Source organism: Peromyscus eremicus, chromosome 20 (genome assembly GCF_949786415.1).
Source record: "Peromyscus eremicus chromosome 20, PerEre_H2_v1, whole genome shotgun sequence".
Lineage (NCBI taxonomy): Eukaryota > Metazoa > Chordata > Mammalia > Rodentia > Cricetidae > Peromyscus > Peromyscus eremicus.
The window spans coordinates 1357708-1384244 of record NC_081436.1 but is presented as its reverse complement, the minus strand read 5'-3'; the positions used below and the strand labels follow the sequence as shown (position 1 = coordinate 1384244).

The 26537-nt window shown below is 48.2% G+C and overlaps 1 protein-coding gene across 1 annotated transcript; it reads left to right on the top strand.

Annotated features, from left to right (window-relative positions):
- Positions 1-2217: 2217 nt before the first annotated feature.
- Positions 2218-17955, top strand: Calcoco1 (calcium binding and coiled-coil domain 1). Its single transcript, XM_059247428.1, has 15 exons — positions 2218-2336; positions 4687-4866; positions 5380-5485; positions 6291-6481; positions 7934-8092; positions 8423-8571; positions 10946-11036; positions 13663-13818; positions 14006-14260; positions 14660-14785; positions 15196-15291; positions 15618-15726; positions 15901-16100; positions 16585-16691; positions 17709-17955. Exons 2-15 carry the CDS (start codon positions 4711-4713, stop codon positions 17884-17886), a joined length of 2079 nt encoding a protein of 692 aa, XP_059103411.1. The 5' UTR covers positions 2218-2336; positions 4687-4710; the 3' UTR covers positions 17887-17955.
- The last annotated feature ends 8582 nt before the right edge of the window (positions 17956-26537 follow it).

Below are 26537 nucleotides of genomic sequence, written 5' to 3'. Positions count from 1 at the left end.
CTATAGCTAAAACTGGTTCCCGAACTGGGTATGTAACCAGGGATGACCTTGAGCACTTGGTAATCCTGCCTCTGACTTCCAAGTTGACTCCAAGTGTGTGCTACCATGCCCCAGTTTTTGCAGAGCTGGGGCTCAAACCCAGCATTTTGTTTTTGTTTTGTTTTGTTTTGGTATGTGTGTGTGTGTTAAGTCGAAACTAATGTGCTCTTTTGAGTACCTCTTTAAGCTCTGGTGACCATTACCCAGGCCGATTTCTGAATCTTGGCTTCATCCTCAAGAAAGCTTTTTCATCCTGGTCTCCATCTTGACAAGCTATCCAAATCAAATATATCCTTCAGTGTCTATATTTATTCTTTGAAATATATGGAACACGCAGCGTAGCCCTGCCACATGCTTGTTGGCTGATGCTGCTTCCTGTTGCCATGCGACTTCACTGAGCACATGAAAGCTCTGGATCTTTATCCCCTGACTAACACCACTGCTCCTAACAACAACAGAATTAAAACCACACACACACACACACACACACACACACACACACACACACACACGGTGTGCTGACTGCTAAAACGTGAACCCTGGTTCTACCACTTACTAGCTGGATTAACCCAGTGATTAGTGGATTAACTCAGCTGTCTGTGCCTCACTCACGTCATATGTAAAATGGGGATGATAATCGGGCCTGCATTGCATGGCTGTGGAAACTTGCTGTAAGCACCCCCAAATGTGGAAGTTGTTATTTTTTTTAGCTCTTCTCAAGACTGAGATTTTTACAGGCTCTCGTTCTGATGGAAGACAAAAATTAACATTTGAGACCTGAGTCTTCAGACAGGCTTCATTCTTAGCTCACCCCGGGACCTTGAGCCATCTCCCCATCCAGCCGCTTGTGCTCTAACTCATAAATCCTGACTAATGACACAGACACGTTGCTTTAATGTTTGTGCAGCCCAGTGACTTAATGCTTGAAGATCTTCAGATGAAAGGCACCCAAGGACAACACCAAATATCCTCTTCAGTCTTAAAAGGAAAAAAACACACTACCGAAAACACGGGAAAGGCAGAGGTGACAGAATCTACTGCAGCAGATAATTAAAACAGGCAGCTAGGAAGAGGACAGCCATCCTTAGAATGTAACTATTTATTTGTGAGACAGGGTCTCCTATGTAGCCCACATAGGCATTGAAATCTCCAGGATCCCCTTACCTTTACCTCTTCAAGTGCTAGGATTACAAGAGCGTGCCACCATACCTCACTTAAACCTTTAATACAGAGACAAGAAGTTTGAACCCTTCAAGGGTTGGAGGCAGCCCACAGGGGTGAGTCCTTAAGTGACTTGGGGTGTGGGAACAGTGTGAATCTTTCACCTATTCTAAATAAAAAAATCATAGCAACAACTTGTATTGTTACTCTAATTAACTTAAACCAGTTAAAAAGGCTTGGGCAAACAGGCCTCTCTAAGTAGCTTGTTTGTGAGCTGTGACAGGTCCTGCATTATGCCAAGCTCCCTTTTCCATTGCATGCTTCTCATTCCACGGCTCTGGGCCACCACCTCAGGCAATGTATGCATCCTCTTCCTAGACCTAAAAGCCACTCGAGAGTGAGCGCGCGCAGGTGTGTGTTATCAGACTCCTTGGCACAGAAATCCTCAAGCTGGAACGAAATAGGAAGCTGTGAGGCTTTTTACAAGATCTGTCAACCCTGACGAGGTCAGAGCAAGTTAAAAATAAATAATCACTGCCACCACTTTGAGTTCCCCATCCCCAACCTGGTGACCAGCCGGGGTGTAGTTCACAGCCCGACAGAGTTCTACAGTTTCATAGCCTTGACACTACACGGTTCCTTAAGCAACTTTCTTCTTTTGTAAGTGGATATAACACGACGACCTATCTAGTAAGCAAAGCGAACAAGAAGGCTATGCTCCAGCGTGTTCCGCCCCGCTGGAAACCGCAGGGTGGAACGCGTTAGAGCCGTCCACCCTCCCACTAAGCACGCTAACGAACCAGCAGCCACCACTAGGTCAGCCCGCCCTTCCGGAGGAATCATGGGCCGTGAAGTCCTTTGGTAGCCACACCCTCCTGGACGGCCACGGAAGTGAGAACTACATCTCCCGGGATGCCACGCTGAGTCCACCCCCGCCTCCCGCCCTCTGCCCCGCCCCGTCGCGCGCACCTTCCTGGGACTTGTAGTTCGGGAGGTAGAAGAACTAGGTGGTGTCAGGCCACAGAAGAACCACACGCCCCAGAAGCTCTCGCGCCACTCCTCCCCTCCCCTCCTGCAGTCGGGTGCTGTTTTTGTTGTTGGTGAAAGGTGAGGGGAACAGCTGATCCGCCTGTGGGGTAAGAAACTTGGCCTAACTGAGGGGTGGGCTTACGCAGGGGTGGTCAGCCGGCTTCCCAGCCTGAGAAGGGCTCATCCGAGAGAACTGTCGGAGAGGACGGCAGGAGAGTTTAGGTTTTAGTACTTTACGCACTGAAGAAGCCAGCCCCACGTTTCGGGTGTTGTTGGTTTCGAGGGGGCCTTGAGGGGTGGCCCCCCGCATTGTCCACACTTTCTTGAGAGGCCTCTTCTCTGTAAAGCCCGATCCGCTTATGGAAGCTTGAAGGGACTGAAATATTTGCTTAATCTTTTCCAGGCAAGTCTTTGCCCTCACAGACCTTCCCTCTCTCCCCCAAATCCAAAGAGCCAAAGGCCTTTACTGCGCCGCCGAGGGGAAAAGTTCCAACCTGTGGAATGCCAAAACAGTTAGAGACGTACAGTGGAGAGGACGGACGGGGACACACACACACACACACACACACACACACACACACACACACACACACGGTATCTGACCACATAGACTTTAGGTGTCCAGGACTTTCATCATGGAGAATGTTTGCAGCTGTTTTTGTGTGTGGGGTGGGGAGGGAGGAGTTCGGGGGTTCTCGATGCATAGAGCTTTGTAAACAGTTCACACTCACCCTACCCTCAGAAGAGTTGTATTTGAAGAAAACAGACTAGATATAACTAGGGATTTTTCAGAAATGGAAATTTTTTTAAAAAGACGTTGAAATAGGTTTAGTCCAGCTCTTTTCGAGGAAGAAATTGTCCCCCCTTTGCATGGCTGGCCCACCTTTCCATTCCCACAGAGTGTTTAATTTCTTTTAAAGTTTCTCTCCTACCGTCTCAGCCTGGTGTGGGTTTGTGATGTTTGGGGGCGTGTGTATGACTAGTGATGGCTGATTGGACACCTCAGCTGCAGCTGACCCAGGAAGCAGATTTGCGGGCTGGAGAGAAGGGGACTGCCTCACGGCCCTGAGGAGTAGTTTATTTTTATTTTTTAAGCTAACATAAAATGAGTTTCATTATGACATTTTCAAACATGTACATCCTATGTTGTTCTTACTCATCTCTGAGTTCTAGTCTGAGGACAGCTTGAGGAAGTCTCTTTTCTCCTACCATGTGACTCCCAGTGGCTGAACTCAAGTTGTCAGGTTTGGTGGCAGGCACCTTTACCCACCAGGCTATCCTAACCCCAATCCTGTACCCCTAATTGTTGTTATTATCTATTCTCACTCACTCCATATTTTCCAGTTAACACTCCCTGGCTAACTTCCCTTCCAACTCCATCCTACCTGTGAGGCTTTTGCCATCAACCCAAGCATATGGCAGGACTTAGACACAGAATTGAGGCTACGAGGAGCCAGCAGGAAATAGGGAGAGGATACCAGAGCTGAGTTGATATCCAATCAGATTGCTGGGTTTCTAGTTCTGCTCTGGGCAAGATGGGGGGGGGGGGAGAGAATGTTCCTTGTTGAACTCTCTCTCTTTTTCTCAAGATGGAATGTACATTTCCCTTTCTCAGGGCCCCTCATTTACCCAGTTTCTAACCTGTCCTCTGCCTATGGGTGGGGCTTTCCTGGCTCCAGGCCCCCACATTCCATCTCCCCCACACCACCACCTTCCTGCTGAATATTTTACTCCACCCTTGAACTGCCACCTCCAGAATTTTTGACTTCCTGGAATAGAACTTGAGGGACAGGACCTGTCTTTCCTATTCTCCTCTTCTCTAGAACTTGGAGGGAAGTCCAAGCTTGCTTTCTTCTGCTTCCCTGGAGTTGATCAGGTTAGACAACTCAGGGATGGGCTGAGGAGCTCGGATTAAGCTGTTGGTCCCTGAGCCATATTCCAGCTCTGAAGACTCATTGTTATCAGATATTAGGTTTTGTTTTGGGGGTCTTACCTGGGTACAGAATGGTCAACAAGCTTAGGAATTTGTAAGAGAGACCTGCTCAGACTGAGAGGGGCCCACACTTCAGCTGGATTTTGGATTCTGGAGCCAAAAGGTATAGGGGATTGGGTGGGAAAAACCAAGAAAATTTGGAATTCCCAAGGATGTTGAGAGATGAAAAGGAGGAATGACTGGGACACTGAGACTTGGTCAGTGGGGCAGTAGAAAGGACTAGAAATTATACAAGTGAGGGCCTGTAAGCCAGAGAGGGTGCAATATGTCAGGGTGGGAAATAGACATAGAAGGCAAGACCTATGCCCCAAAGATTAAGAGTGATACCTTGAAAAGGTCCCACAACCTTAGAGACTGGAAACAAGGTGTGTCCTGTGAAGTGACGGACTGTGGATGGGTGCACATGGGTCATGGGAGGGAAGCAGAGTGGAAAGACACAAGTCTGCCAACCCTTTCTTTCACAGGACAGCAGGCATCTTGAGGGCAGGATGGAAGAGTCATCCCTAAACCGGGCACCATCCCGGGGTGGAGTCAACTTCCTGAATGTAGCCCGGACCTACATCCCCAACACCAAGGTGGAATGTCACTACACTCTGCCTCCAGGCACCATGCCCAGTGCCAGTGACTGGATTGGAATTTTCAAGGTATTCCTAGACCTTCTTCTGGTGCAAGCTTATGGGACACAGGCTGGTTAGAATATGAGTAGTGACTAGGTCCTTAAGATTCTCAAGTTGGGGCCTGGAGAGATGGCTCAGCGCTTAAGAGCAACTAGCTGCTGTTCCAGAGGTCATGAGTTCAATTTCCAGCAACCACATGGTGGCTCACAACCACCTGTAATGAGATCTGGTGCCCTCTTCTGGCCTGCAGGCATACATGCAGACAGAACACTGTATACATAATAAATAAGTAATAAATAAGTAAATCTTAAAAAAAAAAGAAAGAAAAAAGATTCTCAAGTTGATGGGGAGAAAGATGACACAGACGTCAGAGGCCATCTGCATAAACTTCATCTCTCCACCTTAGCCTTTCCCTCTCCTATAGTATAATGTCCTCCAACCTTACCTGAGTCTTAGCATCCTTGGTACCACTCATTCAGTCATGCCGACACTCCTATCACGAACGGATGGCGACTCTATCGCCGTACCTTTTCTCTTCAGGTGGAAGCTGCCTGTGTTCGGGACTATCACACATTTGTATGGTCTTCAGTGCCGCAGGAAAGTACAACGGATGGTTCCCCCACGCATGCTAGTGTCCAGTTCCAAGGTATGAAGAAGAGTGGGAGGCTGGGATGGAGGAGCCACAGAAGTGGCGCTTTGGAGGAAGGCGATGGGCTAACAGGCATCAAGAGCACAGAGGATAAGGAAATGTGGATGCAAATAACTCTTAATTGCCAGGCCTAATGGTACTCCAGTGTCATCCCAGCTACTGAGGATGCTGGGGCTGAAGGGTAACTTGAACCCAGGATATCAGTGCCGACCTGGGCAACATGCCAGACCCTGTCTCCAAAAAATAAAATAAGAAGACCTTGTGAGACTTTTTAGCAAGTTATCACAAGGTAACACCAAGCACTTAAAGAATCCTAATAGAAGGATGGATTTAGAGGATGCTAAAAACATCACTGTTTACCCCAAAGAAAGAGAAACTCCCAGTGTGGAACAGGGAAAAGGCGTGGTAACGTCAGGAAAGAGTGGTCATAGCGTCTGCAAGACCTGGATTCAGAGCTCAGCTCTCGGCTCTGCAAGCTGTTTGGCACTGAGCAGGTGACTTAAAAGAGGGCCCCTGCTTGTAGGAACACTATGAGGATTTAAAACGAGCTGGGAAACACTGGTACGTCTTGTGTGCGCTCAATAAGTATCAGCTAGAGTCAGGGTGATGAGGAGGAGGGAATGAGTTTGAAAAAGGAAGGTGGCTAGGCAGGGAGGAGGAAGAAACATATCCCAAGGACCAGTCCCAAAGGAGTGGACAGTAGGTACCTTGGTAACACCTTTCCTCCCATAGTAGGAAGAGGGACCTGCTAGAACTTGAGAGCCAGAGGTGATACTGGGGTTCTGTGCTATTCTTCCCACAGCCAGCTACCTGCCCAAACCAGGAGCCCAACTCTACCAGTTCCGCTATGTGAACCGCCAGGGCCGGGTGTGTGGGCAGAGTCCCCCATTCCAGTTCCGAGAGCCACGGCCCATGGATGAGCTGGTGACCCTGGAGGAGGCTGACGGAGGCTCTGACATCCTGTTGGTTGTCCCTAAGGCTACTGTGCTTCAGGTAAGAAAAGAAGAGCAGGCTTGTTCCTCAGCCAGGGATGCCAAGGACAGCATTGCAGGGGCCCCTTCTTGCTTCACTTCCCTCCTCTGTCACCTCCCCTGAAGAGTTCACTGGGGTTACCAAAGGTCTGCCCTCCAGGAACTAAGCCTTCACATGGACACAGACACACAGGACAGTAAAGCAAGCCATCGTAGGCCAGTGTAGCTCAGGGTTCCTAGAACTGAGCCAGAGAGACACCACCTGCCCTCTAAGTCCTGCAAGAGATCCACAGGATGGAGGAGGAAAACTGCCCCAGGGAACACGGGGAGGAAGGGAGACTGAGATCTGCCTCTAGCACAGGTTAGGCATGGCTCCAAACTGTCCCATCCAGTACCAGAAGTGTGACCACTTATGGCTCTTTGGCACATCAGGTGTGACTGGTCTGATTTGAAGTGTAATCGCAGGTAACATGACACACTAGATTTGAACAGTTCGTATTTTAACATTTATTTATTTGTATGTGTGTGGGGGGGGTACATTCATACCATAACACATGTGAAGGTCAGAGGTCAACTTGTGGGAGTTGGTTCTCTCCTCCTCCAGGGGTTGAACTCAGGTTTCCAGACTTGACAACAAGTACCTTTTTCTAATGAGCCATCTTGCTGGCCCAGCCATGGTGCTCTTAACCACCATCCCTCAATTACTTTTCCCAGCCCAGGTATGTGTACATACCTGTGGATGCTGAGGCCAGAATGGAGTGTCATGAATAGTCTGGAGCTGGAGTTGTGGTGGTTGTGAGCCATCTGATGTAGCTGCTGGGAAGCAAACTCGTCCTCTCCAGGAGTAGCAAGCGCTCTTGACTGCTGAGCTGTTTCTCCAGCCTTCATATCTTATTAAAGTGGATACTAGAAAATCTACACTTAAAAATGTGCCATATATAACTATTTCCACTGGGCCAGATAGAGAAGAGTCTTAAGAGCAGAGGGGCAGATGTTAGGAAGAGAGTCTGAGGGAAGGTGAGGGGCAGAAACAGGTAGGGAGGCGGTAATTCTCCAGGTGGGAGGGAAGTTGCTCAGAAGGTGAAAGTTAGTAGCCCCTCAGTGATTTGAGCAAACCTCTGCTCTCTAGAACCAGAGTCTGATAACTACATGGGTCAACACAATAGGAAGATGTTTATACCTAAGTGAGAAGTGATACAAGCTGCTACGGGTGTTCTGTTTCACATCGATTATTCTCTTTAAACCTCACAGATGACAAGTTCAGTGGTTTGGCTAGTAAAAACTGCACTGGAGGTTCACCCAAGTCTGTGTGACTCCACAGAGATCACTGTGCCCTGTCAGGGGAAGGTGCCAGGCCTGGGCTGAAAGTTAAGAGAGAACCATGGCTGTGCCGCACTGACTTGGTCTCTCTACCCTGAGATGCATCTGGAATGGTGCCTCACAGATGCACCCCCTTCTCCTCGTGCTCTTGTAGAACCAGCTGGATGAGAGCCAGCAGGAACGGAATGACCTGATGCAGCTGAAGCTGCAGTTGGAGGATCAGGTGACAGAGCTGAGGAGCCGAGTGCAGGAGCTGGAGACAGCTGTGTCCACTGCCAGGCGGGAACATTCGGAGCTCACAGAACAATACAAGGTGGGAGCTGGGGCCGGTTGGGCATGGGGCCTGGACCCAGCAAAGAGGAGAAAGGAAAGATGTCAGCGGAATTTTAAGATGGTCCTTGCATCAAGGAACTAGGCTTAAGGGTAATAAGTGAGACTAAACTTTATATGGTAAGAGGTATGTCCCTAAGACTTTGTCATAAGACTCAGTTCTTTGGACCCAGGAATACTGACATAATGCCAGGTGACAGTAGCTCCATTCAGCTTTTTCAAGGAAGGTGGCAGGACAGAGGTGGGAGAATATGATGTTAAGCCTGAGCCTTGCCCTCACCCTCTGTCTTCCTTGGTGGAACCTTAATTCCAGGCCCTTTCTCGGTCCCATGGGGAGCTCACAGAAGAAAGAGACATCCTGAGCCAGCAGCAGGGAGAACATGTGGCCCGTATCCTGGAGTTAGAGGATGACATCCAGACCATCAGTGACAAAGTGCTGAGGAAGGAGGTGGAGCTGGACAGGTATGGGTACCTCCGCAAGGCCTCCACTCCATTCCCCTGTTTCAGATGAGTATACCTGATATCTGTCCCACTGGTTTCTCTGGCCCTTCACAATCTCATACAGAGAGTTCTAGTTGCTGGGAGTTTCTTTCTGCCAGCCCTCACCCATCTCTCCTAATGCTATTCTATGTTTCTCATCTTTAGAAAGATCAGTTGTATTTATTGTATGGCAGAAGCTAAGCAGAATTAGAGATAGAATATTTACAAGAAGAGATTGGATAGCACAGTCAATGCAAGATAAAAAGATTGATTTCAGACTTTACTACAGGGTGATGCATGTCCATAGTCCTGGCAGCCGGGACAGCTGAGGCAAGAGCATCGCTTGAGTCTAGCCTGGGAAGCATAGCAACACTTCATAGGGTAGTCATATAAGTAAATATGTATGTATATGCATTACATAAATAAATTATATATTTAAAGCACAGGAAAATAATTGGATTCCATCCTTGCTATTGGAAATGTTCAGTGTCACAGCTCAGTGGTGAGAACACCTTTTGGGTGTGTGCAAGGTCCCAGCTTCAGTCCCAGCACTATAAAAATGAGAGAGAAATGTTGAAGGTCATGATCTGGGAATATGACAAAAGTTGTAAATCACAGAATCTGTTTTTGCTGTTTTGAAACAGTGTCACTGTGCAGCCCTGGATGTCCTGGAACCCACTATGTAGACCAGATTGGCTTTGAACTCACAGAGATCTGCCTGCCTCTGCCTCCCAAAAGTTGGGATTAAAAGCATTGTCCACCATGCCTGGCTAACTCACAGTCTTAACACTGAGAGTGACAGAAGGGATATAAGAGAAAGCCACTCTGGGACGACCCCTTTCAGTGTCAACAGTTGTCAATTTTGTGTCTATGTATAGAGCCAAGCTACTGGAGAGGCAGAGACAGGAAGATTACTGGTTAGACCTTCCTGAGCTACTTAGTGAGTTAAAGACCTTCCTGAGCTACATAGTGACTTATAGACCAGCCTGAGCTACAGAGTGAGTTATAGACCAGCCTGGGCTACAGAGTGAGTTATAGAGCAGCCTGGGCTACATAGTGACTTATAGACAAGCCTGGGCTACATAGTGACTTATAGAGCAGCCTGGGCTACATAGTGATTTATAGACCAGCCTGGGCTACATAGTGACTTATAGACCAGCCTGGGCTACATAGTGACTTATAGACCAGCCTGGGCTACATAATGACTTACAGAGCAGCCTGGGCTACATAGTGACTTATAGACCAGCCTGGGCTACATAGTGACTTATAGACTAGCCTGGGATACATAATAAATTATAGGCCAGCCTGAGCTACATAATGAGTTATAGAGCAGACTGGGCTACATAGTGACTTATAGACTAGCCTGGGATACATAATAAATTATAGGCCACCCTGAGCTACATAATGACTTATAGACTAGCCTGGGCTATATAACAAATAAGTCTCTGTTCTAAAAAAGAAAAAGAAGAAAGAAAGAAAAGAAAAAAAACATAGTTATCACAGTTATGTCTATCAAATAGCATAAATACTGACCAACAACCATGCCTGTCTTCCAGATTTTTTACTATATTCAATACTCCAATTCTTTTGTTCATCAAAGAATGTCATTAGGTTACTTTCATTCAGCATTGTTGGATTTTAAAAAAAAAAAAAAAAAAATCTTTGTAAAGGAAAGTCTCGGCAGTAAGTAAAGCTATCCATGAAGTTGCTTGATAATGTACTAGCCTTGCCCTAGGCCAGTACAAGATGTCTACATTCTCAGAGACATCTGGACCAGGTTCCTGCAGACTGTGCCTCACATGCCTGATCTAGCCTACCACCTGTTCTTACATGATTTGGAGGCTGATAATGAGATAAAAGGACGAATATTTTGTGATGGTGAAAATGATATGAAATTGAAATGTCATTGTTCATTAAGTAAGGTTTTATTGGGCCATGCACATCCCTGCACACACTGTGGCATCTCCCAAGTCTGCCCCATCTGATCTACAGCACAATGGTGATTGTCCATTGCCTTTGAAGATTGGATTTTCATCTCTTAATTGAGTAGGAACAGGGAGCCATTGCTTGAACATCCTGCACAATGACACATAAAGAGGGAAGAAGCCCGGCATGGTGGCACACGCCTTTAGTCCCAGCACTCCTGAGGCAGAGGCGGGTGGATCTCTCTGAGTTTAAAGCCAGCCTGATCTACATTGTTATTGCAAGACAGCCAGGGCTACACAGAGAAGCCCTGTCTCAAAAAGCAAACAAAAATTAAAAAAAGGAAAGAAAAGCAGTTTATGATTATGCTCTAGAAAAGTATGGGTCAGAGGTCTGAGTATTTCAGCCCAGCACTGTTGTCCCATATTGACAGGGTTAGAGACACAGTGAAGGCCCTGACTCGGGAACAAGAGAAGCTCCTGGGGCAGCTGAAGGAAGTCCAGGCAGACAAGGAGCAGAGTGAGGTAAGAGATAACAAGTGGGTTTGCTTGCTTTCTTAGTTATTCATCTAGTGTTTATTGAGTCCCTTCTGAATACTGGGCACTCAGCGTTCAGGGTGTAAATGTAAAGGAGATCCTGTGTACTCTCTACTCCATAGTACAGTACCTGCCCAAATCACAAAGTGTCACAAGAAAAACCTAATCTAGTATTACAGGGTTCCAGAGAGGCAGGTGAGAACACATCTCATTAGACTTTAGAAACAACTGTTCAGTGCACACTTACAGGGATGGCACGAGAGGATCCTGGGACTTGGTGGCAAGTAGAGAACAACTGAGGAGACACTCAACATCAAGGTCAACCTCTGGTCTACATGGGTGCACACATGCACGTGCACACACATGCATACAAACATAAATGCAAAGGCTATCAAAAGGGGAGCATGGGCCAGGCACGATGGTCTGCTTGTCATGTGATCTAGCACTCAGGAGGCTGAGGCAGAAGGATTTTGAGTTCAAGGCCAGCATAGGCTGAGACTGTCTAGGTAGAAAGAAAGGAAAAAGGAATTCAAACTTTGAACACCTTGAATCACAGACAAGTAGGTGGTAAATGATAACAGTTTTTAAACTGTCAACCTTATAGTCCCAGTTTACTCTTCAATTTGATAGAAATGCATAAGACATTTTATTCTGAGGATTACATAAAAGTGAATTAACCTAAAAGCACACATCAGTGGATCAGTTCTCTCCAGTGTGCTGACTTACGTTTTGATGGGCTTCTAAAAACAGTTTTTAATAATTTAGAACAAGGTTAGAGCCAAGATTGTAGTTCAGTGTTGAGCAAGGCAAAAAAAAATATGATAAAATATTTGCAGAACCTGCGGTGGCTTTCTCAGAGCCCTGGGCTTCTCTAAAAAACTGCTCAGCAGTGAAAAATGGAATTTGAGCAGGGTGTGGTGGTACTGTAGTTCTAGTACTGGAGAGGCTGAGGCCAAAGGATTGGCACCAGCTTGAGGCAGCCTGGGATACACAGCAAGACCTTATCTTAAAAATATAAAACAAGGGGCTGGAGAGATGGCTCAGAGGTTAAGAGCACTGTTTGTTCTTCCAAAGGTCCTGAGTTCAATTCCCAGCAACCACATGGTGGCTCACAACCATCTGTAATGAGATCTGGCACCCTCTTCTGGCCTGCAGGGATACATGCAGACAGAACACTGTATACATAATAAATAAATAAATCTTTAAAAAAATATATATATATAAAACAAAGCCGGGCAGTGGTGGCGCATGCCTTTAATCCCAGCTCTCGGGAGGCAGAGCTGTAGCATGATTCTTAAAGGTACTTACTAATAAAAACAAACCTGAGGCCAGTTATTGGGGTGAATGCTGGGAGATTAGAGACGCAGAACAAGTCACAGCTTCCTCACCCCGCCAATTCCTCAGGTGATCCTGTTTCTTCAGACTAGAAGCCTCTCCGCTGAACTATGCTGCTCAAAGGCCTAAAAGCTTAACCAGGCTATAGTTCCTCATCCTCACGCCTTATATACCTTTCTGCCTCCTGCCATTATTTCCTGGGATTAAAGGCGTGAGTCACCATGCTTGGCTGTTTCCAATGTGGCCTTGAATTCACTGAGATTCAGGCAGATCTCTGCCTCTAGAATGCTAGGATTAAAGGCTTGTGCTATGACTGCCTAACCTCTATGTTTAATATTGTGGCTGTTCTGTTCTCTGACCCCAGATAAGTTTATTAGACTGCACAATTTTTGGGGGAACACAATACCACCACATAGAACCAGGCGGATCTCTGTGAGTTCGAGGCCAGCATGGTCTACAGAGTACCAAAATTACACAAAGAAACCTTGTCTCAATGCCCCCCCCCCAAAAAAAAAAGAATTGTACCGAGAATCATTGACAGCCTACTATAAAAATAACTAGTTACAGCACCATCCAGTCATTCCACGGGAACATCCACGCCTGAGCTAATGTGGTTATGGCAGTAATAGACAAGAGAAGATGCCTGTGGCCAGGATGGAGAATGGAAAATCTATTGCTTTCTTCTGTGAACTGCTGGGGAGAGAAGAGAATAAAGCACAGTTAGCACTCAAGTGTCAACTGGATGAGTCGAGACGTGCTCTGTACAGCAGACAGAGGTGACAAAGGTCCCAGGAAAGGCGAGGCGTAGCAGCACGCGTCTGTGATCTCAGCACGCAGGTGATGGAAGAAGCAGGAGGAGGATTGTGTGTTCAAGGCCAGTCTGGACTGGCCACATAGTATGACTCTTACTCGGGGAAGGGAGAGGAGGGGGAAGGGAAAGGTCTGTGGTAAGAGGTGCAATATTCTGAGCTTTGGAGGCCATTCAAACTGTTTTGATTTAAAGGAAAAGTAGGAAATCAGTGTGGAATGTGGGATACCTCTATGTAAGACCCCAGGCTGTGATGCTCTGGATACTTCATTCCAGAGCTGGAAACTAGAGGTTGAAGATTGAGACCCTTTGAACTGAGGACCCAAGAGCTGGCAAGAGCTGAATGCTTCCACTTGTGTTGAATCTCAGAAACGGACCTTGCCTTCTCTCATCACAGGGGCAGGAAGGCAACCTGCCCCTGATGCTCCAGCACTCATCCCCTGGTCCTTACCTGCTTCCCACTTCCGTCAGGTCAAGTTCCAGATGGTCCAAGAGGAGAACTGCTGCTTAACTGTAGAGCTGCAGAAGGCCAAGGGCCGGCAAGAAGAGCAGGGTGCTCAGGTCCAGCGACTGAAGGACAAGGTGGCTCACATGAGGGACGCCCTGGCCCAAGCCCAGCAGAAAGTGGTGAGTGAAGGCCTGTAGTTGATAGGAAGCAGTGAGAGTTCCAAAGTAGTCTAGACACACTTGGGTGTGCCGAGAGAAGAGGCAGAGGTGGGTAAAGTCAACCACACAGCCCTGGGTCCTGATGAGGGGTACCCTGTGTCACAGCGAGTTGCCTGAAGGATCTGATCTCTGTCCTCTTTCTCTGGAGGCCGAGCTGGAGCCCCTGAAAGAGCAGCTTCGAGGGGTCCAGGAACTTGCAGCCTCAAGCCAACAGAAAGCCACCCTTCTTGGGGAGGAGTTGGCCAGCGCAGCAGGAGCCAGGGACCGCACCATAGCAGAGCTACACCGCAGCCGACTGGAAGTGGCTGAAGTCAGCGGCCGACTGGCTGAGCTCAGCCTGCACATGAAGGAGGAGAAGTCCCAATGGAGCAAGGAGCGTGCAGGGCTGCTGCAGAATATGGAGGTAGAGGGTGACCCTTCCCTACGTCAGGGACCCTGACCTGCAGTCGGGTGCTCTGGGAGGAGGGAAGAGGGCATGAGATCCTTGGAAATCTTGAGGAGCGGTACTCTTTGCTCTCCAGGCATGAGCCAGCCCTAATGGAGAATCCTAGTACTGATCACCAAAATACCTTCCCTAGTAACTGTCCTTGGTGTAGGAACATTTGCTGTCCTGGGCACCAGGCCCTGCCATAGTGCCCATTCCTGTAGCACAGAACCTTGCTGCTGTGTCTTATCCTGCTTTCAGTGGAGATCGGAAGTGAGGACAGACATATAAGAAAGGGACCCAGTGAGGGCAAAGCTATTTCCTGGTACCCAGAGCCACTTACCTCCTCTCCCCCACCTTCCTTTGTACCACCTCTAGGCTGAGAAGGACAAAATCCTGAAGCTGAGTGCAGAGATCCTGCGGCTGGAGAAGACAGTACAGGAGGAAAGGAGCCAGAGCCACATATTCAAGACTGAGCTGGCCCGAGAGAAGGATTCTAGCCTGGTGAGGTGCCCCAGCACCTGGGGTTCAGACCTCTGTCCTGACATATGAGTGCCCCTTTCACTGTCTCCTGGTTCTGAAGTACTGTGTAATGACTTGTACACCTCCCAGCTCTCTTGGTTGAATGTGCACTTTCCCTTTCTGCTCAGAGTGCACATCTGGACCTGGAGGGGTAACATAGGAGTTATAGGGTGGCTTCTGGTATTAGCAAAGCCTCTTCACCCAGCCTGAGACAGTTCCCTGGGGCCACATTCTAGAGGTAGTCTAGGACTTTGGCCTGAGCCCTGGGAGCCAAGACAGGGCCTTGTGGAAGAAGCACTTTGTGGAGCAAGAGAGAACCTAGTTTAACTTTGGACCAGGTTCTTGGTGGCACATTGTGGGCGCCAAGTCCCATGAGCCTTTCTTTCCCTCAGGTGCAGTTGTCAGAGAGTAAGCGGGAGCTGACAGAGCTGCGCTCAGGTCTCCGCGTGCTTCAGAAGGAAAAGGAGCAGCTGCAGGCAGAGAAACAGGTGAGACTCACCCAAGCCAAGGGCTTGGGGACTCAAACCCTTGTATCATCTCGGTAATCTCTTGGCTCAGAAACTGGAATTTCTTTGAGGATACAAAGGCTGAAAAGGGGCCCTGACTCCCCTTAGGAACTGACTTTGTACAGGGAGGAACACCAGAGGGATCGAGATGCAGGGTGGAGGAGACCTCCCAATTAAGGGGATCTGCCTTGTGCGACCCCACCCCATGGTGAAAGCATCTACAGTGTCACCTGGGAGCAAGGAAAGCCCTGGCCAGTGGGGTTGGCCTCTTGCAGGCTTTAGCACCTGCCCTCTTCTCCTAACTCTAGGAATTGCTAGAGTACATGAGGAAGCTGGAGGCCCGTCTGGAGAAGGTGGCAGATGAAAAGTGGAACGAAGATGCTGCCACGGAGGATGAGGAGGCCACTGCCGGGCTGAGTCTGTCCCCAGTCTTGTGACACCTCTTCCCCTTCCCCCTCTTCGGGAGACACTCCCAAGTGATGCCCTTCGAAGCAGCCTAGCATTCCCTTCCCCGGGCCCTCTGCACTTGAACTGTCTCCCTCCTCGGGTTCCTATGGCTGACCTTTCTTCTCTCTGCCTTCCCTTCCATAGGCTGCCCTGCAGCTCTGACAGACTCAGAGGATGAGTCCCCAGAGGACATGAGGCTCCCGTCCTATAGCTTGTGTGAGCATGGAAACACAGGCTCCTCTCCTCCTGGGCTCCAGGAGGCGTCTCCCCTTGTTGTCATCAACCAGCCAGCACCCATTGCTCCCCACCTCTCAGGGCCAGGGGAGGACAGCAGCTCTGACTCAGTGAGTAGTGAAAGCCCACATGCAAAGTAGAAAGCAGGCAGTAGGGTCACACCTGAGCCAGGGCAGAAAGCCTGCTCCACACAGCACTCTTACTCTGGGCTGGAGGAGGCAGGCCTGGCCTTTCTTCCAGATTACTAACCGGGCTAGGCTTGGTGGTTCAAGCCTTCAGACCCAGCACTCAGAGTTCAAGGCCAGACTGCGCTATATAGCTCCAGGCCAGCCAAGACTACATAGTGAAACCTTGTCTCAAAAAAAGACTACTAACAGAATCACCTCAAACACAGGCCAGCTCAATAGCCTTGATGCTTCCAGGCCCCTCCCTCTCCCTCCTCTGCCCACCCTGGCAAAACCCTGTTCCTGTCTCACTCTTCCTACCACCCCTCTGTCCACACCAGCCGTGGCTTCTCTGCCCTTACCTTCCCCGGAGTATTATTTCCCCACCTCAGAACACCACCCAAATCCAGCCCTGTCTCTTTGGTGCCAGGAGGCTGAAGACGAGAAGTCCGTCCTGATGGCGGCTGTGCAGAGTGGGGGTGAGGAGGCCAATCTTCTGCTTCCTGAACTCGGCAGTGCCTTCTATGACATGGCCAGGTGAGGGCAGCGCCAAAGGGGAGGCGCTGAGGTCAGTGTGTGAGCATGCCCTGCCCCCACATCCCACTTCTTGTGTGGTTGACAGAAATGTCAGCTACTTCCACAGACCCCAGGTGGCTTCATGCTCGCTCTCTCTCCCTGCCTTTGACTGGCTTCTGTGTTGTTCTAGCATCATCTTCCGTGGAGCCCAAATTGCCCTGCTTCCCCTCTCTCCTGCCCCTACCCCCTCCCCAACCACCAGGTAGGTACCTAGGTCTTCAGGGAGGAAGAAGGTGACCAAGGCCTCAGAGATGGAGACCGTGAAGACCACCATCCAGCATGTGTCTGGCCGTGCCTGAGATGTTCTTCATCTCTGACTTCCTGGGAGACTCTGGGAGTGGAACCTGGGGGGTGGGGGGCGGGGTCAGGTATCAGGTGGTGCCTTCTGCCTGGCTCTCCAGTCCTAGTCAGGCAGGCAGGGCCTTAGGGAAAAGAGCATTCTCACCTGGCCCCAGCTCTGCCTGGAGTGAGTGGGGCTTGGGGCAGAAAGGACCAGTGCTGTCCTCTCTCTCTCTCTGCTGGAGCAGGGCTGGAGCGGGAAGATGAAGAACGGTGTCAGACTCGTTTTCAGCCTCATTAGGCAGCAGACAGAGATGGAGGGAGGAGAGCGGGAGGCTGGGGGATGGGTTCTGTACTACAGACACCAGCAGGGGCTCGTGAAGAGAGGACATGGCATCTGCAGAACTGAGGCATCCAGGATTGTGAGCAGAAAAACCGCCATGGGAGAGGCTTGAGCAGAGAATGACCAGGATGGCATATTAGGAACAAGAAAACACATGGGTCTTGTTCCCTGAGGTGCCCAGGTCAAAAAGGCCACAGAAGTTGTGGTTCCTGCCTGAAATCTCAGCCCTTGGTGGGGGGATCAGAAATTCAGGGGTCACCCTCTGCTACATAACAAGTTTGATGCTCTATATCAAAGATAAAAATAAAGGCACCAGAGCACCCTGACCCTCTCAATTTTTCCTCATCTCTCTTTAGTGGCTTTGCGGTGGGTTCCTTGTCAGAGGCCAGCACTGGGGTCTCAGCCGCCCCTCCATGGAAGGAATGTCCTATCTGTAAGGAGCGCTTCCCTGCTGAGAGTGACAAGGATGCTCTGGAGGACCACATGGATGGACATTTCTTTTTCAGCACCCAGGACCCTTTCACCTTTGAGTGATCTCACCCCTCCCTAATATGTACACACACACACACACACACACACACACACACACGCACGCACGCACGCACGCACCGCACGCACGCACTCGAGTTTGGGCTCATGCCTACTTTCTGTCACACTGGGCTCTGTAATATTCTGTTCCTACAAACCATGCCTGCGTCCCGCTTTCATCCTGAGCTTTATAATTCCATCCTCCATTCTGACTCCTCTGTCCCAGGCAGGGATCTGTCTTGGAAGCAGTGGCTGAGTTTACTCCCTGAAAACAGTTTGGAGGAACCAAGATGAAGGGGGTTTCCCCTGTGGGAACAGAATTATCCACTCCTAGCCCAAGTACACAGCTACACACACACACACACACACACACACACACACACACACACACACACACACACGCCACTCCCTTCTGATGCCCCAAAGCCAACTCCTGGGGCACCCCACCCTCCCTTATTCGGAGTTTGTTTACTCGAGTTTTTTCTGGGGCCTGCATGGAGGCAGCAGCATGGGCTCATGACCTCGTGGGGTCTTTTCAGTTCTTGGCTTCACTGATTCTGTTACCCGCTGCTTTTCCCACCTGCTCCAGCCTTTCCCATAGCCTTAGGTCATAAGTTTGGAAGTTTCTTTTGTATTTTTAAGGATTCCTATACCGTCTCATGCCACCCCACACCCAAATCCTCAAATGGAAAAGATAATGTATTTGTGCCTTTCGTGAGGGATGGGGGGACAAGGGTTCCCAGGTGTCCCCCATTTCCCAGCCCCTCACCCTCCCCAGGCCCCCTACAGCAATAAGAACTCCCCCTTTCCCTTAAATTGCCCTCTTATCTGTAGTTTGGACAAATATATTTATATGATACGTGTAACTGTTGTCATGAAGTGTGTTCTTATAGAGGCGTTACTACAAAAAAGAGGGGCCTCAAGTTCCTCAACACTGGTGGGAGGCAGGGGAATGACAGGAACATTCTTACTGGGCCTCTGGTATGCTAGCCACTTGAGGCCACAGGAGAAGAAAAGAACCTCTATCTCAGTGAGGTCTGGCCTAGAGCACACTTTGAAGGAGAGAGCAAACTGATGGATGTGGGGATGGGAAGGGACATTCAGGAAAGGGGTCAGGTTTCCGATGCTCATGCCTGCACCCTCCATCATCACCCTTGCTATACCCCGGGCCAACAGACAGCTGTTACTCCCATCAAGTACACACCTTTGAGTTCTGCCTAGTGAGGTGTACCCTAAGCTCCTACTTCTGCAAAGTGTCAGGATCTTATCATCCCTACCCACCTTGTGTTGCATCTTCACATGCCCCCTCCCCATGCACTCTGTACAATCACAGCAATACATTCATCTCCCTCAGCCAGCTGTCTGACACAAATACCCACAGCATCATAAAGTACATGTTAAGGACCTATGTGCTCACCAAGGCTCTGTGCCTTGCCAGACGTATACCTACATCTCCCTTGCGCTGTCCCCAAAGCACCCTGCTCAGCACCTTCCATTCTCTTCAGGTTCACTCATTGGACCACCCCCACAATGCCTGTCTCCATCCACCCCCTTCCTGCAGCACCTGGATGACATCTTACATCCTTCCTTCTTCCCTCACGGCTCCTGTCTCCTAGCAACCCCATCTCATTCCCTGAATCCTTTCCAAGGAAATTGGAGATAATGGATCTCTCTCCTTTCTCCATCTCAACCTCTCTTTATTGATCCTCCTTTAATGAAAGTTAATTATAACAATGATTTAATTAATAGAATCTCTCTCTTCCTTTATTGCTTCCCGTATTAAGACTATTAATAAATACGAGCTGGGCTGACAGAGGCATCCATCACCCGCTCGGGATTCCCCCCATCCCTCCTTTTCCCCTCCCCTCCTCCCCTCCCTCTCTTGGCCTATAAACTTGCCGGGGTAGTGGGGGTTAATCAGAGAGGAATTATGAGCCAACATCCCCAGCAGGAGGTGCATTTAATGAAATCACTTGTGATTTATGTCTGGGGGAGGTTGGGAGGGAAGAATCTGGGACCTACACATTCTGGCTTCCAAGAGGTTGGTCCCTTAGCGCAAAAGGAGAAGGGAGACAGAAAACAGATCCAGACCCAGGCTACTGCTCCCTGCCAACCCTCCTCACACACAAAAGCCACATGGCTAACCAAACCAAGTCATTGACACATACTGTTTCACTAGAGGCAGTTGTGAGGACCAGACCACACTGTGGGCTTTATTCCTCCTGTCCCTCGTATGGGTCCTTATCACCCACTTCCTGTCTCCTCAGCTCTGTCCCGCTTCACCCTCTCACAGCTGTTCCACACTTCCTCCTCTATGAAGCACCGATCCCCATCCCCACCCCCACCGCCATCATGTGGACATCAAGCACTTCCAGCCGCTCCTTTCTTTGGACCCCATGTGTCTCTTCCTGTGGGATGTGTATGTTCACACTGGGACTTCTGCAGGTGTTGTGCAGAAGTTGAGAACTGAAGACCCTGGAGTGAGGAGAAGCCAGGTGAAGGGGCAGCAGATAGGAGACTCCTGTCAGTATCTGTCATCAAAGGATGAATCCAAATGTCAGGGCTTGCTAGCTTGTTCAAGCTCTGGTCAGATCTCCTGGGAACCTTGGTAGCTGCCACCATCTACAGGAACTTGAAGTGTGGATGGCTTACTGCGTCAGAGCAGGGTCTTCATTAGCTGGTCCCAGAGTACTCTTCCACCTCCCATCCTGCTCTGAGGAACTCTGTGCTACAGTAGAACAGAACCATTTCACAGAAACATGCACTGTTTTTAAATGACTCGAGCAGCTGCTTTTTTGTCTGCCCAAGGATGCTTCAAACCCTGCTTGACTTCTCAGTATATCCTCTGAGAAGAAGCATAGAACACACGTGGCATGTTTGTGAAAACACACCATGTCAGCTGGGCATGCCTGAAATCTCAGGAGCTGGGAAACGGATAAATTCAAATTCAAGGTCAGCCTGAGATCCATCATAGGATCCTATTTCAAAAGGCCACGGGCTGGTTAGGTGTGATGACTCATACTTGTAATCTTAGCATCCAGGAGGCTGAGTCAGGAGGATGTTTGCAAGGCCCAAGCCAACATAACTGCAGAGTGAGACCTGTCCTTAAAAGAAAAAGGAGAAGCCAGACAGTGGTGGCACACGCCTTCAATCCCAACACTCTGGAGGCAGAGGCAGGTGGATCTCTGAGTTTGAGGTCAGCCTGGTCTACAGAGTGAGTTCCAGGACATCCAGGACGACACAGAGAAACCTTACCTTGAAAATAATAATAATAATAATAATAATAATAATAATAATAATAATGAGGAGGAGGAGGAGGAGGAGGAGGAGGAGGAGGAGGAGGAGAAAATGGAGGGGGCAGCCTAAGGGCTAGAAATAGAACCCAGTAGCACAGACCTTGCCTAGCTTGTGCAAATCCTGGTCATACCTCCAGGACTGCAAAAAGACAAAAGCCCATTCTCTGTCATGTGTACAAGGTTTTCATCCTTTTGTAAGTAACATGAGGGTAGGCTCTGAGTTTATATATCCCCGTGACTCCAAAATCTAATATAGAAACTGGCACAGTTAAATTATAGTGGGGAAAAAAGCCACTTCATACATGCAAAATAGCACATAAAGAATAAAATGAGCATTACATTGAACTCACCAACCAGTTTTTATTTTCTTTCTTTTATGGATTTTTTTTTTTTTTGAGATAGGGTTTCTCTATGTAGCCCTGGCTGTCCTGGAACTCTCTCTGTAGACCAGGCTGACCTCAAACTCTGAGATCCTCTTTCTTGCCTCCGTCTCCCAGGTGCTGGGATGAAAGATATGTGGCACCACATCTGGCTAATTTTCCCTCCCTCCCTCCCTCCCTCCCTCCCTTCCTCCCTCCCTCCCTCCCTCCCTCCCTTCCTCCCTCCCTCCCTCCCTCTCTCCCTTCCTCCCTCCCTCCCTCCCTCCCTCCCTCCCTCCCTCCCTCCTCTCCCTTCCTTCCTTCCTTCCTTCCTTCCTTCCTTCCTTCCTTCCTTTCTTTCTTTTAAATGTGTTTGGGTAGTTTGCCTGCATATGTCTGTGAGTATGCATACCTGGTACCTGAAGAGTCCAGAAGACTTCAAATCCCCTAGAACTGGAGTTATAGATGGTTGTAAACCACCATGTGGGTTCTGGGAATTGAACCTGGGTCCACTGGAAGAGTAGCCAATGTTCTTAACTGCTAAGAGTTAAGCACCATCTCTCCAGCCCCCACCAATCAGCTTTAAATCGCCAAATATCACTACACCACTGAAGTGCTATAGATTGCTTGACAAAAACAAAACGTGGTTTCAGTTACTACTTCAGTTACTACTGAAGATGTTTCTGTTAAGAAACATTGTAGTGCATTCTTTTTAAAAAAAAAAAAATTGTATTTATTATGTATACTGCCTGCACACCAGAAGAGGGCACCTTATCTCATTATAGAGATGTTTGTGAGCTACCATGTGGTTGCCAGAAATTGAACTCAGGACCTCTGGAAGAACAGCCATGCCCTTAACCTCTGAGCCATCTCTCCAGCCCTGTAGTTCATTCTTTATGAGTGGATACAATAGTTAAAAACATGCCCTTATGCTAGGTGTTGGTGGCGCATGCCTTTAATCCTAACACTCAGCAGGCAGAGGCAGGCAAGTCTCTAAATTATAGGCCAGCCTGGTCCAGGAGAGCCAGGGCTACACAGAGAAACTCTGTCTCTTAAAACAAAACCCAACAACAACAACAAGCCCTTAGATTGTTATTGATGTAATCAGAAAATACAAGAAACAAGGTAAGTGCTACTTTAGAAGCATACACAGCGTGTGCTGGCACCCAAAAGGACATCTATTTAACCAAACCTGGGAAAGACAAAGGTTCCTGTGGGTGACAGAGAAGTACCAAGTCTTGAAGGATGAGTAGATATAAGCCTAGCACGTGGGGTTGAAGCTGAACTGTAACAGCCTGCTGACTTCTCATATATTTAATCAATAGATGTTAATATTGGGTATCCAGCATTGCCAGGTGCTGTGTTTAGCACTGGAGAAACACATAAACAGAACAGGAATACATACTTGCAACATATACTCTATTGCTGGGTCATCAAGGTCCAGAGAATCCAGCTTAAAACCTATTATAATGATCCAGACCAAAATTTATATGACCTGGTGATAATTAAATATGAGAAGTGAGCAGAAAGAATCAAGTGATGCCATGTTTCTGGTATTAAACGACCAGGTAGCTGATGATGCCAGTCACTAAATAAATAATATAAATAGAGAAATTTATATGAGGAAAAGATGGATTGATGCAATGTTGGCTCGTGGGAGTCCTGTTATCTCTGAAGGAGAAAGTGGCCCAGTAAGCAATTGGGTGGCTATGTAAGTCCTCAGGTTAGGAGAACTTGGAGCTGGAACAGAGATTAAGATCTGTGACAATAAAGTCAACAGGAACATGAAAGGTTTTCCAGCCCCCTTGCATAGAATGAAGGTCAGAGAGTCAGAGACAGAACAGAGAACATCAACATGGAAGGGAGGGTGGAGGAAGCTGTGGAGTGACGGAGACGATGGAGAAGGACCAGAGAGAGGTAGAAAGCTAGTCAGGAGAGATGAGTCAAGGAGAGGGTCCAGCAGAAGCAGGATCAGCACAAACACCAGGAAAATGACTCCTGGACGCCACTGGACTGACAGCCGGGGTCACTGACAGCGTGGAAGGATGACTTTGAGGAGAGCCCTGGGGTGGCAGTGGCTGCAGCTGGTCTCCACAGAGCCTGTAGTAGACACAGAGTTCTGACCTGTAGAGACGGGGAATATCCCCAGACTCATAAAAAATGAGGGCTGAGCTAGCAAAATAGCTCAGAAGTTTAGAGCATTGCTGCCAAGCCTGACCATCTGAGTTTGATCCTCGGGACCCACACAGTTGAAGGAAAGGAGCCAACTCCCATAAGTTGTCCTCTGGTGTCCACAATGGCACCATGGCACAGGCAGACACATATATACACATACAGAATAAATGAAATTTTAATGTAATAAAATAAATGAGGGTCCCTGAACCAAAGCATAAGAAAAAAACAGGAGTAGAAATCAAAATGTCTAGAACTCCAACCTCAGAGATTCTCCGGCCTCCTGCCAGCAAGGGTGTGGAACACAGACTGATTTTCCTTGAGATAGGGTCTGGCTATGTTCAGCCAGGCTGGCCTTAGACTCCTGAGCTCATGTAATCCTCCTGCCTTGGTCTCTAATAGCTGGGACTACAGGTACGACCAAGCCTAAAAGCTAGAGTGATTTAAAGTCTTGCTTTGTTCACTAGGGAAGGCTCCAGCCACAATCGCTACATTACTGAATGCTTCAACTATAGCCAGTCCACACTGACATGCTGTATGCATAAGTATGTAACAGATATCAAAGACTTCATACTTAAAAAAAAAATAATGTCTCAAAGCATCATACTGATTTCAGGTTGAAATGATGCATTTTGAGAGGACACACTCTCAAACCATAACAATAATCATTCATCTATGTGGATGACAACTGGAGTTGATAAACAAATGTTACTCTGGATTATTTTCATTTTTTTTTTTTGAGACAGGGTTTCTCTGTGTAGTTTTGGTGTCTGTCCCGGCCCCAGAGCAGGATGCCAGGTGTCTTTGTCTACCAGTCTTCTCCTCGTCGCCTTGAAACAGTCTCTCACCGAACCAGACGCTGCTTTGGTGAGGCTGCTGACCACTGAGCTCTCAGGATCTTCCTGCGTTCACTGATGCTAGGGGTGCAGGCACGTATTACCTTTTACTGGGGGTTAGGAATTCAAGTTCAGGTCTTCATGTTTGCACGGCACTCCTAACTACTGTCTCTGCCTCCCTGAGGACCAGGATTGCAGACACACATCACCACATCTGGTTTTATGTAGCGCTAGAGATTAAAAAAAAAAATCAGAGTTTCTTGCATACTCAAGTTCTTTTCCAACTGAGGTTCATCCTAAACCCAAAAGACTGCAGTCTTGATGCACCCCTCAACCACATATCCCAACCTCACAATCGGGGTGGAGACTTCCATCTACCATATGCTGTCTCAGGAGTTCTCTTATCTTGGTCCCCCAGACTTTTCTTTTTATGTTTGTTTGTTTGTTACTCAGGTGAGAGCAGAGATGTCTTAATTCACAAAAGTGAGTTTTAGCTAACTGTGGTGACACCCATGTCTAACCTCAACTGTTCAGAAATCTGCCTGAGGCAGGAAAATTGCAAGTAACTTTGTGAGACCCTGTATCAAAATAAAGAACAAAGGAGCAGTGGTGGAGGACTGCCTGCTGTGGGATGATGCTTTTGTCCACTGGTTTAATAAAATGCTGATTGGCCAGTAGCCAGGCAGCAAGTATAGGTGGGATAAACAGACAAAGAAAATTTTGGGAAGAGGAAGGCTGAGTCAGGAAACACCAGACCCCTGTCCAGGGAGCAGCATGTAATGGCACACAGGTAAAGCCACGGAAAATGTGGTGACATATAGGTTAATAGAAATGGACTGAGTTTAAGTGCAAGAGCTAGTCCATGGTAGGCCTGAGCTAATAGCCGAGCAGTTTTAATTAATATAAGTCTCTGTGTGTTTACTTGGGTCTAAGTGGCTGCAGACCAGGCGGGACACAGAAAACTTCTGGCTACAGCTGCCTAACATGTACGAGTGTCTTACAAACCCCAAGTATCTTGTACTTGTGTACACACACACACACACACACACACACACACACACACACACACGTGTTTTCCTGGCTTATAGACCATAATTGTCCCTGCAGCCCTGAATTTAAGAAACATGTTCTCCCTGTTTCCTCCATTTCTCAGCTCCCTTTTCCTTTCCTTTTCACCCTTCCTGAAACTGGAAATTTTCCAAACTGGTAGAAATAAGGAGTTCTAGTAATGACCCAGTCTCTAAGCCCTAGACATGCCCAAACTCTTCAGATTCTAATTCACACTCCAAATTCCTAGTGTCTCCCCTAGTAGGAAGACAAATGCCTGGAGTGTGCAAGGCTTCATTCTTTTTTCTTGTTTGTTTTAGTTTTGTATTGTGAGACAGTGTCTCACTAAGGTGCCCAGGCTGGCCTGGAGCTCATTCTGTAGTTCTAGCTGACTACCTGAGATTGTCCTGCCTCAGCCTTTCAAGTGCTAGGATTACAGGCCTGTGTCACCACACCTGTCTCAGGCTGCATTCTTGATACACTTCTGTAGTCCAGATATGTCATACTTCCTGAACATGTGACCTTGACAAAACACTCATGGCAGTAAGCCCTCACTGCAAAAAACGCAAACACCACCTCCCTGGAAAGTCACTGAGGAGATAAAAGAGATCACACGGGCAAAGCTCCTTGTTGGAGCCTGCCTCACAGAAGACCCTTTGTAATTCTGGGCTTCTCACTTTGCCCCCTTCACTCTGCAGGTTGAGAGAAGTAAGGAAAGCTGAGGGATAAACTCGACTCTGTATAAGTGGACTGACAGAATCTCAAAACCAAAAGGCTCCTCAGACATATTCCCAGCTTCTCATTCAGTGTAGAAATTCCTTGGACTAATCCCTCATTGGCAGTCATCCGACCTCTGCTTAAACCTTTCCAGGGACCATTCACTGGTTCACTTGATAAACAAAAACAAGACTCTGTAGAGACTGCAAAGAAGGGCAGACAGTGATCGG

Bases quoted from the DNA above. Each gene is read 5' to 3' on its own strand.
- Calcoco1 (XM_059247428.1), top strand. From the start codon at position 4,711: ATGGAAGAGTCATCCCTAAACCGGGCACCATCCCGGGGTGGAGTCAAC. The intron at 4,867-5,379 runs GTATTCCTAGAC...TTTTCTCTTCAG, and splicing joins ACTGGATTGGAATTTTCAAG to GTGGAAGCTGCCTGTGTTCG. The intron at 16,101-16,584 runs GTGAGTAGTGAA...CTTTGGTGCCAG, and splicing joins AGGACAGCAGCTCTGACTCA to GAGGCTGAAGACGAGAAGTC.